At 47.1% G+C, this 14,360-nt stretch overlaps 3 protein-coding genes across 3 annotated transcripts; 1 reads left to right on the top strand and 2 right to left on the bottom strand.

Moving 5' to 3' along the window:
- Positions 1-1,171: 1,171 nt before the first annotated feature.
- Positions 1,172-2,616, bottom strand: LOC144738865 (selenoprotein T2-like). The gene is made up of 5 exons (XM_078621861.1): positions 2,402-2,616; positions 2,034-2,144; positions 1,777-1,903; positions 1,380-1,467; positions 1,172-1,293 (listed from the first exon to the last, which is right to left on the bottom strand). Exons 1-5 carry the CDS (start codon positions 2,614-2,616, stop codon positions 1,172-1,174), a joined length of 663 nt encoding a protein of 220 aa, XP_078477987.1.
- On the top strand, positions 2,615-8,078 carry LOC144738864 (cytochrome c oxidase assembly protein COX18, mitochondrial-like). The gene is given in 8 exon segments (XM_078621860.1): positions 2,615-2,659; positions 4,269-4,466; positions 4,886-4,986; positions 7,229-7,401; positions 7,476-7,591; positions 7,671-7,778; positions 7,916-7,924; positions 7,926-8,078. Coding segments are annotated over 8 exon segments (903 nt in total).
- LOC144738868 (uncharacterized) lies at positions 5,541-6,725 on the bottom strand (the record flags this gene model as incomplete). The annotated part of the gene is made up of 3 exons (XM_078621864.1): positions 6,704-6,725; positions 5,835-6,516; positions 5,541-5,793 (listed from the first exon to the last, which is right to left on the bottom strand). Coding segments are annotated over exons 1-3 (957 nt in total), but the record flags the coding sequence as incomplete, so codon positions are not given.
- Positions 8,079-14,360: the final 6,282 nt, after the last annotated feature.

The raw sequence follows: 14,360 nt of genomic DNA, 5'->3' as shown, positions 1-14,360 counted from the left end.
ATCAGTTTGTAGTTTGACTAGAATTAGATAACGGTGTCATAATCGTTGTGTAAAGCCTCGATCCCTCGTTTGATAAACTTCATGAAATGAATGACTTGACCTGATCTGAGATCAGGCTTCTGAAACAGTGACGGCTAAATTCATGTCAGAAGAACAGAGCTGCACAAACCACAACCAGGGCTGTCTTTAATGGACTGACTTTTATTTCTACTTGAAGACATTTTCAGACAAAATGATTTTTCATTAAAAATCAAGACTGACGCTGATCATTTGCTACAGGAAACATAACGTACTTCCTGTCCAGACAAAAGCTGTTTGAGGCGAATGGTAGTACCGTGGTTTCACATCTGAAACTCAGAATAATAAATAAACTACATCAGAGAGAACAGTCGAGTCCTCAGTCTGTGAGCACATGGGCTGTATTCACACGTGCATTGTGGGTACTGTGGTGCTGAGCTGTGACCTGGAGCAGAGAGAGTGCTCGTTTGGTGGCGGGAGATATCCGGCGAGGCCCCGCAGAGTCTGCTTTAAGGCCCAACCTTCATGAACGCCAGCGGCTGATTGTCCCACTGAGCCAGGACACGTGAACACAGCACGACTGCAGAGACAGGTGAGACAGACACGAAGATCAGAGCAGTCCACAAGTCCAATTCTGTCCCATTTAGTTCCCTCTTAACATTAATAACACTTCATAAATAACCACTATTCAAATGTAGAAGGGGTGATTTTGCAGGTTGCACAGATGACGAGCACATGAGGGAGAGTGTGTGTGTGTGTGTGTAATACCGGTGAGTAAACTGTACTCCAGTGAGAGAGTGAGTGTGTGTACTGTCGTGGAGTCGCCAGCGACTCAAGCTTAAAGTGTCAGTTTGCCGTCAGCATGTGTGTGTGTGTGTGCCACCTATAAGCAAGGGTGATTTCATGCGTGTTTGTGTGCAGCCAGTGACAGCCAGTGACAGCCAGTGACAGCCAGTGACAGCCAGTGACAGTCAGTGACAGTCAGTGACAGTCAGTGACAGTCAGTGACAGAGTCTCTGTCAACTGACTCCACCCAAACACTGGTTCATGGGATGACACCTACAGTCACATTAGCTCTGTGCAGTCGCGCTGCACATACTTAAGTAAGTCAAGCAGCAGAGTTTTGGTGTGTTTACCTGCATATGCAGCAGCTCTAAGCACTGGAGAAGCTCATTGGATCCACCTGGTTCATCTTCAGGTGGTTGTCGAGGATCTGGAAGATCTCCTGGATGTTTGGGACATAACCTGACTGAAGCTTTGACCATATGGGGACATCTGTGCAGGGATGAGAAAAGCACAACCTTTTACAAGGACCCGACTCAGCGTTCAGTGATGTCACACTTTGGACCCATCAGACTCACCATTCAGAGTGATCTCAAATGCTCCAGTGGACAGAAAGTGGGTTTCCATCATGTTACAGAGGAAGAAGGCCATCAGACAGGAGAAGACCTGACATACAAGGAGCGAGACAAATATTATCCTGAGATTATTAGAGCTATGAAAAGATGATTTAAAATGTCTACTATTAAAACAGAATAGGCAACGACATCAAAGTTTTTTCACATCTTGAAAGAGAAAAGAACTGTTGGGACTTGACCAGTTGATGTGGTAGATCAGGTTAATGATGCATGGTTAGGTTTTAGCTATGCATGCTGATGCTTTGGTTGTGAGTAAGAAGAACCTGACACTGAAGCTCTAGCACCAGGTGTCAGCATTCTGTGCAGAACATGGATGCAGAGACGCCTGAAGCTTCAGTACCTTATTATCCTGAGTCCACGTCCACGCTCTGGGAGTGTTGAGGCCAAGCAGAACAAACACATTCTGACCACTGATGATCAGCAAGATGGAGATAAACTTCAAGTATGAGATCATGTTCCCCAAACACCTGAGGAGGAGGGGTAAGGAAAGTATGTCACATTGAACCTGTAAAGATAAGGGTGGTGTGTGTGTGTGTGTGTGTGTGTGTGTGTGTGTGTGTGTGTGTCCAAGGCTCAGTTAGTGATGTCAGAACGCACCTGTTGAAGGGCGTGGGGGGGTGGTTTTCTCCCTCAATGCGGATGTCCGGGTACAGCTGGCTGATGGCCCGAGAGTACTCCTGGAACGCCTTGTTGTAACCTCAGGAAATACTGATCATACACACGTAGTTTAGTTTGATCTTTAGAGTTTTGTAGACTAGAGTTTTGTAACTAACACACATTTAACTAACATTACGTTTAAGGATCACATGTGCCCAAATTAGCATATACAAACAATATATATCTGAAATTGAACTATGTGTTCTCATAGATTTGACGTTTCCGTGCATGCTAAAACCGGATTTCCACGTATGCTAATTGTTAGCTTCGGTGTTGCTAGCTCTGCTGATTAGCATGTTGCTACTCACCAGTACTGGAACCTGAGCACGGGACCGGTGTACAAGGAGGGTTTGGCCGGTTTACCGGGCTCTGTCTCCGGTAGCCTGTCCGGTGAGAGACCGGGTATCTCCGCCGGCTGCTGTCCAGACTGTGAGGTCGCTCTGCCGTTGTAAACGTCCCGGAGTGTTAAAGCCGTGAACAGCAGCAGAGCCGCGAAGAGGCCCTGCTGACTGTACTCCGCCATGTTGACGCACGACTGCTCTGCGCATGCGCGGGACGACACGACCGTAAAATCACATCTTTTTATTGGCGGCAACACAACGTTTTAAATTTACAACTAAATCTGTTTAAGGATTAAATTATTTGTGTAATTGTGTCTTCATGCAGCGTTTATGTTGCGCCATAAATAGTTTTGTAAGTTAACCATCGACATTGAAATACAACAGCCATCATAAAATAAGAAATAAATCAACTAAATAAAACATACAGTACAAGTATATGATGTATTCCACGTTTCTATTTTTCAGGATTTTTCCTTTTTATTGTGTATATATTTGTATTGTGTCTTGTATAACTGTTGAGCTTTCCGTTTTTCCAATTTTGTTAGTAATAATACTTGACTCCCATTATATTTCCAAAATACTTTTATCGCGTCTCTTGCTAACAGCAAAAAATAACAGTGAACTAATATTCCTGCTGTGAAAGAAATGTGACGGGACGGGTTGGAGAACTAACTTTACGAATTTCAATAAAGCTTAACAGTTGAAAAAAAATAACGGAAGTGATTCCAGTGTCGTAAAAATAAGTATTCCGCGCATGCGCCGCATGGAGCGGGTGCTGACCATAGACATAGCAATGGATGAACGAAGGTGAAAGACCTGAAAAGGTGAAATCTGACTAAGATCCGGTTGATCCCAGCCTGCTGACGTCACACAGGTAGGACCGTGACGTTGGTTCTATGCTATTTGTGTGCTCAGGTTAATGTGCCGTTGTTAACTGATGTAAACAAAACAAGCAGATCCAGGTCCAGTCCACTGAGCTTCAACAGCAGATAGGACTTCTGTCTGAAGTTCAAACCTCACACACAATCAAATCATTGATACAAAGGAACAACAAAAACAACAGCAGCAGTAGTGTGTGTGTGTGTGTGTGTGTGTGTGTGTGTGTGTGTGTGTGTGTGTGTGTGTGTGTGTGTGTGTGTGTGTGTGTGTGTGTGTGTGTGGGTCTCTGTGCAGTTCCCTACAATGGGCATTATACATTCATTTCATCATATACTGCATTCATTTTGTAGATGAATAGTTCAGTATTGATATGTTGGTGACATAAAAATGAATTAGAAGAAAGTTCATACATTCCCTGACTCCTTTTTTGAACTTAAAAAACTGTGCTGGATCTTGTAAAAACTTCACTGGCAGATGTAATTTATTTTATTTTATCGATCTTCTGTTTTGTTGTATTCTATTTTATATTTATACATGTAGATATGGTTGCTTACAAGTCGAAGGCCCAGAAACACATACAGGTACATATCATGGTTATTGACGCTAATTTGGCTTTTGTTTGTTTGTTTTTTCTTACAACTGTTGTTTATAGTTTTAGAATCAATCAATCAATCAATCAATCCATATCATCATTCATGAACAGGTGATCTGGCCTTGGCTACTTGCTACTTCCTGGAGCTATTTGATTTAGTGTGTGTGTGTGTGTGTGTGTGTGTGTGTGTGTGTGTGTGTGTGTGCGTGCGTGTGTGCTTTCAGGAGCAGTGGGGGTGTCACCATGCTGTGTGTGAGGGGGCTCCGTGTCCTTCAACTTCCGGTACGATCCGTGGTCTCTGCCGCGGTTCTCAGGACGTCTCCACCTGCGCCCCTCTGCTGCTCCCGGCCGTCTGTCCGGCAGGCGTCAGGTGGTGCCGGTGATGGATGGTACGACAGCGTGGCCCACTCGGCCCCCGTGCACCTGGCGGAGGAGCTGCTGGTGCAGCTGCAGCAGGTCAGCGGCCTGCCGTGGTGGCTGACCATCGTGGTGGGGACGCTGTCTGTGAGGACGCTCATCACGCTGCCGCTCGCCACCTACCAGCTGGTCATCATCGCCAAGGTGATCGCCACCTGTGACACCATGTTTATTACCTCCACCAAGGAGGTTGTGTTTATCTGTTTGTTAGCAAATGTGAAAAAGTTCTGAACAGATTTGAAAGAAATGTGGAGTAAATCCTGCTAATGGACCAGGACCAGATGATTGAATGTTGGTTGTGTTGTGGAACCTTCTGGATCCAGGAATCTGTTGGAGGATTCTTCCTCATTGTCAGACAGGGTCTAGAACGACATGGTGGACCAGTGGTTAGCACTGTGGCCTCATAGCAAGAAGTTCCCTGGTCTCTTTCTGTGTGGAGTTACATGCCTGCGTGGGTTCTCTCCGGGTACTCAGGCTTCCTCTGCATTGGAAAGTAAATAAACAGCACAAACCAGCGTTGTGGTCACACTGCAGTAAACCATGGTAACCTGTGGTCAATGTAGGTGGAGGCGCTGCAGGTGGAGATCTCTGAGCTGGCAAAGAGACTTCGATACGAAGTGTCTGTCCGAGGGAAAGAACGCAGCTGGACGGAGAAACAGTGTCGGTAAGAAGCCTGGTTCCTCTCCTGGTTCCTCTCCTGGTTCCTCTCCTGGTTCCTCTCCCGGTTCCTCTCCTGGTTCCTCTCCCGGTTCCTCTCCCGGTTCCTCTCCCGGTTCCTCTCCCGGTTCCTCTCCCGTTTCCTCTCCTGTTTCCTCTTCTGTTTCCTCTCCCGGTTCCTCTCCCGTTTCCTCTCCTGTTTCCTCTCCCCGGTTCCTCTCCCGTTTCCTCTCCTGTTTCCTCCCCTGTTTCCTCTCCTGGTTCCTCTCCTGTTTCCTCTCCCGGGTTCCTCTCCCGTTTCCTCTCCTGTTTCCTCTCCCGGTTCCTCTCCCGTTTCCTCTCCTGTTTCCTCCCCTGTTTCCTCTCCTGGTCCTGTTTCCTCCCCTGTTTCCTCTCCTGGTTCCTCTCCTGTTTCCTCTCCCGTTTCCTCTCCCGGTTCCTCTCCCGGTTCCTCTCCTGTTTCCTCTCCTGGTTCCTCTCCTGTTTCCTCCCCTGTTTCCTCTCCTGGTTCCTCTCCTGTTTCCTCTCCCGGTTCCTCTCCCGGTTCCTCTCCCCCGGTTCCTCTCCCGGTTCCTCTCCTGGTTCCTCTCCCCGTTTCCTCTCCCGTTTCTTCTCCTGGTTCCTCTCCTGGTTCCTCTCCTGGTCCTTCTCCTGGTCCTTCTCCTGTTTCCTCTCCTGTTTCCTCTCCTGTTTCCTCTCCTGGTTCCTCTCCCGTTTCCTCTCCCGTTTCCTCTCCTGGTTCCTCTCCTGTTTCCTCTCCTGGTCCTGTTTCCTATCCTGTTTCCTCTTCTGTTTCCTCTCCCCGGTTCCTCTCCTGTTTCCTCTCCTGTTTCCTCTCCTGGTTCCTCTCCTGACTCCTCTCCTGTTTCCTCTCCCGTTTCCTCTCCCGTTTCCTCTCCTGGTTCCTCTCCTGGTTCCTCTCCTGGTTCCTCTCCTGTTTCCTCTCCCTGGTCCTGTTTCCTCTCCTGGTTCCTCTCCCCGGTTCCTCTCCCATTTCCTCTCCCGTTTCCTCTCCCGTTTCCTCTCCTGTTTCCTCTCCTGTTTCCTCTCCTGGTTCCTCTCCCAGTTCCTCCCCTGTTTCCTCCCCTGTTTCCTCCCCTGTTTCCTCTCCCCGTTTCCTTTCCCGTTTCCTCTCCCGTTTCCTCTCCCGGTTCCTCTCCCGGTTCCTCTCCCGGTTCCTCTCCCCGTTTCCTCTCCCGGTTCCTCTCCCCGTTTCCTCTCCTGTTTCCTCTCCTGACTCCTCTCTGGTTCCTCTCCCGTTTCCTCTCCCGTTTCCTCTCCTGTTTCCTCTCCTGGTTCCTCTCCCGGTTCCTCTCCTGTTTCCTCTCCTGACTCCTCTCCTGTTTCCTCTCCTGTTTCCTCTCCTGTTTCCTCTCCTGTTTCCTCTCCCGGTTCCTCTGCCGTTTCCTCTCCCGGTTCCTCTCCTGGTTCCTCTCCCGGTTCCTCTCCTGTTTCCTCTCCCGGTTCCTCTCCCGGTTCCTCCCCCCGTTTCCTCTCCCTCCCCATCTCCCTCCCCGTGGTGCAGAAGCTGCTGAGCCTGATGTTTCATTTTGTCTGGTCACACATACTTCAGAGAACCGTGGGTTAACTTGTTAACGCTTTGTACACATAGTCCATGTCCTCCGCCTCCGTTTGTGGTGTATTTCTGTGACAGCATTTACAGCGCCACTCACAGGCCTGGAGGATGTACTACAGTGGGTTCACTGGTGTTATGTGGATGCAACCCGTTTCCTGAGATGATTCCATGTCTATTGAAACTGTTTTTTTTAAACAATTCTGGTTCCATCGCCATGTTACGCAAGCATATTGCATTCACTTGACAAGTAAAAAAAATGTTTTATTGCGTTGTTTTTTCTTTTTTTCATGGTAATTGTTTTCTGTTTTTTTTGTAGTAACAAAAATGGAGAAAAAATGCCACAAAAAACAGAAAAATGAACAAAAAACTCTGAAAAAATAGTTAATAAAACAGTTTTTTCATTGTCAAGTGAATGCAGTATGCGACTGTACCATGTGGGTAAATCCTGAGTGTTTAAATAGATACAGGTAGTGACAAACCAGGACTACCAAAAAGGAATGACTGAAGAAATAAACAGGAGGCGAGGAGAGGATGGAAGATAAACAGGAATCTGATGAAAGATGAAGATGAAATAACTCCCACACACTGTCTCACACACACACGTACTATGTCCAACCACTAGTGTGTGTTTTCAGGAGTTCATGTACATGCAAGGATTGTTGTCTTTGTTCAGGTTTCAGTTCAAGAAGAACCTGCGTCGTATTGTGTCTCAGCTGTACGTCCGGGACAACTGCCACCCCTTCAAAGCCAGCGTGCTGGTCTGGGTGCAGCTGCCGCTGTGGGTCAGCCTGTCCCTGGCGCTGCGCAACCTCAGCCTGGATCAGTCCGGTGAGTCGACATCAGTCTGTGTTGGTTGGGGACGAAAGCACGGGCCAGGAGACCTTTACCAACGTGTGTGTGTGTGTCTGTGTGTGTTGCAGCGCTGCAGTCTGAGCTGGCAGCAGGGGGCGCTCTGTGGTTCCCTGACCTCACCTCACCTGACTCCACCTGGATCCTGCCTGTGTGTCTGGGTCTCACCAACCTGCTCATCGTGGAGGTCAGCGTGCTCAGCAGACGTGATCACTTGAGCCTGGTGGTGATGATGATGATGATGATGAAGGTGTTTTCTTCCTCAGGTCTTCTCCCTCCAGAGAGTGAACCCGTCTCGTTTTCAGAAGTTAGTGACCAACGTGATCAGAGGGTTTTCGGTGCTGATGATCCCCATCGCCGCCACTGTTCCCTCAGTGAGTTGATGTCATGTGACCTTCATTCAGAGCAGCTGATTGGTCGACAGGTGTCCGTTCAGGACCATAAGTCCAGTTTGTTGTTCACCCTATTTTGTTCTCTTTTCTTGCCCTGCCCCCCCCCCCCCATTCCCCAGTCCATGGCTCCTCTACTGGTTCACTTCCAGTCTGGTGGGACTCAGTCACAACCTCCTCCTCCGTTCTCCGAAGCTCCACAAGATCCTCCAACTGCCGACGCAACGCTCAGACTCCCCGTACAGAGACCTGCTGGCTGCCTTCATCAGCAAATACTGCAGATGACCACCTGAGACTGCACGCACACACACACACACACACACACCTGAGACTGCCAGCATTTTTTTTTTTTATCGTGAAATGACGTGCAGTGACTCGACAGAAAAAAACCCTTCCTGAACAGTCAGGAAATATCTTAGTCTGAATGAATGTAAGTTTTTGTGTTTTTCTTGAATCTTTGTGTTAATGAAACCTGAATAAATAATGAAATCAAATGTCTTTTTTTCTACTGTCTTCATCCCATTATTCTAAATATTTCAGGGAGTGAAAACCAGTAACAAAACTAAAAATAGTTTATTCACTTCCCCTTCTGGACCCCAGTCTGGGCTTGTGTATGTGTGCGTGCATTTAGGTATTTATATGGAATCTTTTATTTTTATTATGATTACTGCTGTTATCATTACATTGTATCTTATTTTCTTTTCATTACTTGCTATATCAGAATATATAGTATTATTGTCATTATCATACTCAGTATTCTAGCATATGATATGATGTAGGATTATTTCAGATATTTTTGACAGTATTATTATATCACAGCAATTATATACTTTTGTCACGGCACTTGTCCAGACAACCATTCCCATCCACACCTTTGGACAAACAGTGTGGTGGGAGGTGGGAGGAAGCTGGAGTACCCAGAGAGAACCCACACAGAGAATCCAAACTGCACACAGACAGAGACCAGGGACCTTCTCACTGTCCCACGGATCAGAATGCATGTCAGTTGTTTGTATCATCTCAGGAGCGTCAACAAAGTACAAATGAAAAGAGTAAAACCACCAAGTGACGTCTGGTGTAACAGAGGAGAAAGAACAGAAACACACATCACAACATCTCATTATACTTTAATAAAAAACAGAAGTCCGGACATAAAAAGCTGCCAGAGTCCAGGTAGGGTGTCAGTTGTCCTGCGGCGCCCCCTTCAGACTGGACTTCAGCTTCTTCTTGTCCATCTGACCCATGACGCGGTAGAGTTTTTTGCGTGCCTCCCTCTGCCTCTTCAGCTTGGCCTCCTCCTCCTTCTCCTTGTGCTGCAGGAACTCCTTGTGCTTGGCGTGCTGCACCGTCTGGGCTTTTCTTCTCCTGTGGTTGTGAACGGTGCTCAGAGCCTGGAGCAGCGCCGCCACCTACAGGACAGAGACAGAACTTGCAGTTAACAGTGTCTTTGTATAGTTGAGGGTCCGATCAGGAGTAGAGAGAGCGAGGGACAGATGGATCGGGGCGGCGCCTGCAGTGATGTGGGCGGTTGTACTGCAGTGGGAGATCATCTGGAAGGTGAAGCTCTTAATTTACCAGTTGATCTACGCTCCAACGACCACACTGTGGTCATGAGCACACTGGTTTCCTTGACGACACAGACACAGATTTTCTGTTCTTCATCAGAGCTGCTGTAACCAACTAGTTCCTCTCACCTGGTTCATCAAACCTTTGTTATTTATTCAGTGCCGGTCGGGAGTTTTTGGGGGCCCGAAGCATAAATCTGGTGAGGGCCCCACTTAATGTGAGTATGCTTGGAGCTAAAATATAATAAAATACATTCATTCATTCATTTTCTGCCGCTTAATCCGGTTAGGGGTCACGGGTGTGCTGGAGCCAATCCCAGCTGTCAACGGGCGAAAGGCGGGGTACACCCTGGATAAGTCGCCAGCTCATCACAGGGCCTAATAAAACACAATAAATAGTAAAATATATGTAAACTGATCAAATGGATGGTGCATTTTTGTGTATATTTCTCGTGGACAATGTATTTTCCTTAGTTTTTTATTTGCAGCCCTCAATAAAAACGAATGGATCAAACGCTGCTGACCGGCTGAGATTCTTGAGGTTTTCGTGCTGGAGCATTGTGAAGGACAAGGGGTGAAGCCGGTGGACTCACCTTCCTCTCGTGCGGCTCTCTGATCACACTGGGCCTCTGCAGGTCTCTGGGAGTTGCTCCTTTGCGCTGCTGCAGTTTGGGTTTGCTCTTGAAGGGCAGAGCCTTCTGAAGCTCCCTGGGGATGCGGAGGGGGTTGAAGCGCCTTTGTTTGCGCACCACCGGCTGAAAGGAGACGCTCAGGTTTTAGGTGGCTCTGGTCCAGTTGGTGTTTGTGTTACAATCATCATTCATTTGCAGGAATCGTGATGCTTCATGACACCCTTCGACCAACAGGGGGCGTCGTATCATCTGACTTTAGCATCAAACCCAAACCTTCTGCTGGAATTATGAGTTGACATTTGACCCTGAGGAGCATGCGGTGAGTTGATGTAAATGACTATCAGGCTCCTGACTCCAAACGAATAGAAACTTTGTGATTTCGTCAAAAATCGTATCATCATCCAATCAGAGATTTACACTCCTGATCGATAAATCGAGCGCTTAAGACGATCCAATCAAATCGCTGACAACATCAGCACATGACGCCTTCATTTTGACATTGAAAGACCCTGTGAGGGTCAAATATGACTCAGAAGTACATGAAGGTGGCGCTCCCCACCCCATCAAGTCTCTGACTCCGCCTACCTTGTACAGAGAGTCCGTGTTGGGTTTGTTGCGGATACCCCAGGTCGTGTTTGAGCTGTCCCAGCGTCCTCATCCCGGCCCAGCTGTCCTTCTGACCCGCCGGCAGCAGCAGGGAGGTGACGGGGTTGTAGAGCTGCGGTACGGTGACCGGGTACCAGGAGCGCAGGAACACGATGTCTGCATGCAACGGCCCGGTGTCAGCAGTCAGCACACAGTTAACGACCGCAGGAAACACACACACACACACACACACACACACACACACACACACACGTACGTACCACTCATGAGCAGCTCGGTCCCTCAAAAGTGGCTCGGTAGGACCCCGGAGGGGTCGACAGCGCCTTCTTGATCTGACCTCTGACCCCTGACACTGTCCGAATGGAGGCTCCCTCAAATTTGGCCACTTCCAGCACAGTGTTGAACATTCCCTGAGAATGTGCACGCGCACACACACACACGTCAGAGGTGAGCATCAGCTGATTCTTATGTAACACATAACACACATACAACACACTCCACACACACAACGACAGTGTCACATTCACACCGACAACAAATCCAATAATGAACCAAAGACCGAAGTGAGACAGGAGCAGTCAAACCCAGAACACGATGTGGTTTTCATCCCAGTGCACACGGGCCAACCATCATTTGTCATTTACTAGTGACTGAAGTCTGATCCGCCACACTGAACCAGGTTTCATGTAAAATAGATCCTGGTCTAAACTATGGTTTTCATCTTTTTTTTATATATATATTTCACCGATTAGTTTTTAGACAGTATGGTCTAGAAACACAGTATATTAGAGTTAATGAAGTTAATGAAAATGCTTTGCCAATGTAATTAAATCTTCTTTTTAAATCCCCATTTAAGATAAGTCTGAAACTGTCTCCACCCTCCTCATGTCGGATCATTAGTTAATTGCCAGTCAGCCCCACACCGCCAAAATAAATGAATAAATATCAACAATAAAATAAAATAAACGACAACTATCTGCAAATAAAAAAATGTACAAAACAAACTCCTCTCAGACTAGATGTATTCCTGTGAGTGAGTTGTGTGTTTTGTTCTCTGATGATTGATCTATTAATTTATCACAATATGAACATTGTACTCTGACTTTTGAACTATAAAGATGTTTAAATAAAGTCCTTCTGACTTAAAGCGTTCTGTTCATCCATCCATGGCCAAATTCAGCGGGGAAAAAAAAAAAATAAAATCCAAAAAAATCAGACACATGCGCATGAGGTCATACTCATCACGTTGGGATGAAGATCAGGTACCAACATTGTCCCCTGAGTTACTTCCTGTCCGCAGCTCGAAAAACAAACTCAAAGATGACGTTGGACACGCTAAGATCTGTGGCGCACTCAACCAAAAACTCTTTTCAAACCTTTATTTCTCAGGCAGAGACAGGAAATAAATAAAAACTATATAAACATATTTCCACAAACGACTCAGAGAAGTTGGATGTGGACGACACGGAAGACGACAAGGTCTCCTACCTTGACGAAGCACGTGTTCTTAAAGATCTTGAAGGGGTAGCCGATGAGTTTGAGCTTCTTCACCACCGTGACCGATTTGTCCAGATCCAGGACAACGCCTGTGGCCGCGATCCGGAAGTTCGCCTGCACATGGACAGTTTGGATTCACAGACAAACACTGAGCTGAACATTTGAAAACAACTTGAAAAATATGCTGATACTATCAGTTCTGTAGACGTTCTACGTCACAAACTACAGCGCAAATATTTCACAGAGTAAAAACCTCTGGAAACGATGAAAAAGCACAAGAGCAGAAACTAAATGAAACCTGTCAAGATCACTGAGATATAATATTAAAAAAAAAGAAAGGACAAAATGGAGGGAGAAAACAAAGATGTACAACTTTTCTTTAACCTCGTGAGGTGAATGTAAGTTTGAAATCAGTCCACAAACGTATATGTAGTTAAGATAATGAACCTTGGTGGTTGTTGTTGTTAGGATGTAATGGTTACAACCACAGTGGAATTTATGCCGGCCTATGTTCAGAGTCATCACATTTAACTGAAAGGAAATCTGTACTAAACAAAGGTTGGTGGAGCGGACACAGTCGACACACCCAGCAGACGCTATCTGCCATCGCTCACCGATGAAACACAGCTACTTACTTTAGTTCCTGCTACCGACTGCAAGGCCAGAAAGCCGGTGCCCTGAGGAGTGATGGGCCCTGGGAGGAGGAACGCATCGAATACAGATAAACATGAGACATGAAACTGTCAGAGGACGCTTCACACACACAAAGATGAGCTGAAATCAGCTGGGGACGCTGGTTGTTGTCATGGAGAACACACATCTCTGTCACTCTGTCTGATCCTGAGGGTTCTGCCTCTGACTTGAATGAATGACATGATATGACAGGAATGATAACGCATTAGGGTGAACGGATAAATGTGGTAATAGTGAAATCCATCAGAAGTGATCCTTGGTCTCTGTGAATCACCTGTCGGTGTGAATGTGAGTGTGTGTGTGTGTGTGTGTCTGTCCTTCATGGGGCCCTGATGAGCTGGCGACTCGTTGACGTTCACCCCCGTTGACAGCTGGGATCGGCTCCAGAACAACCGAGTCCCGTAACCGGAGCAACGGGAGAAGACGGATGAATGAATCACGTTCATGTTTCACAATCAAGATGTGAATTTTTCAAAACCTGATGTATGTATTAGATAATGTGAAAAATAATTGTTTCTAATTCGTATTTTTGAATTTGTTATTTGCACATATCCTGATAACATGGGCTCTTTGCCAACAACCCAGGTCATTTGCATGTTATCCATTTTCTCACATGACCCGTAACATACATTTGCTTTTACAACAAATTTCACACACTCAGGTGTGTGACAGTCAATGAGACTTCAACCGTTTTTTTTGTTTTTTTTTCCACTGCAGGAGGTCAGGGTCTCTTACCCCAGATGGACGCCCCACAGTGCATGTGCTGCGGGGTGTATTTGAGCAGGCGGTGGCGTCCGTTGTGGTCCTCGATGTGGTAGAGGGGGATGGTCTGGAAGCGACGCCAGCCTAAGGACAGAATGAGGGGGGTCCCGTGTCTTCAGGATGCGCTCGTACCAGCGGTGTTTCTTCAGCCTCATCTGATTCAGACACACACACACAAAGTACACGTTTCACTTTAAGCTGGCTTTAGGCTTCTGTGTTGAACCTACGCTGTCCTGAGCGTTTGCACTTCTGCGTCTGTCTGCGTTTCATCTTTCTCCACTGATCCGTGTTTTTGTATTTGTTTACTTTGAGCAATAGCGAACGGATCATTTTCAGCTCCAAAATCACCTTCAGGACAGTTGACGTTTTCTCTGCAATCAGGTGACCCTCAGAGAGCTGGGAAAGTCACATGACGCAGACAGTCCAATCACAGTGTGTGAAGGTCCACCTAGCGCAGTCACACTCGTGACGCTTCGACTCAGACCCTACACCGTCGGTATGCCATTGACTGGATGCAGATGCATGAAATGAGGCTTTCCAGACACGTCACCTGCAGGTACCCCACACAGCCTTCGTTGGAGCTTAGGCCTCCCAGGATGATGGGATAGTGGGGATCGAAGTTGGTGACGAACTCGCAAGGAAGAGAGGAGATCTCCAATCGGACGTACATTCCTGGGCGGAAACCTTCGTACTGCACCCGGGTGTTGTCGTCCACATCCTCAAACTCTGCCCTGTTCAGCTGTGGACAGACGGTACAGGTGCTCCGGTGGAATGTTCTAACGGACTATGAACACGCGGGGCGTGAGGCTGCT

The sequence above is a fragment of the Lampetra planeri genome, unplaced genomic scaffold (genome assembly GCF_965212315.1).
Source record: "Lampetra planeri unplaced genomic scaffold, kcLamPlan1.2.h2 scaffold_1198, whole genome shotgun sequence".
In the NCBI taxonomy this organism is placed as follows: domain Eukaryota; kingdom Metazoa; phylum Chordata; class Hyperoartia; order Petromyzontiformes; family Petromyzontidae; genus Lampetra; species Lampetra planeri.
This window is presented reverse-complemented; position numbering and strand designations above follow the sequence as displayed.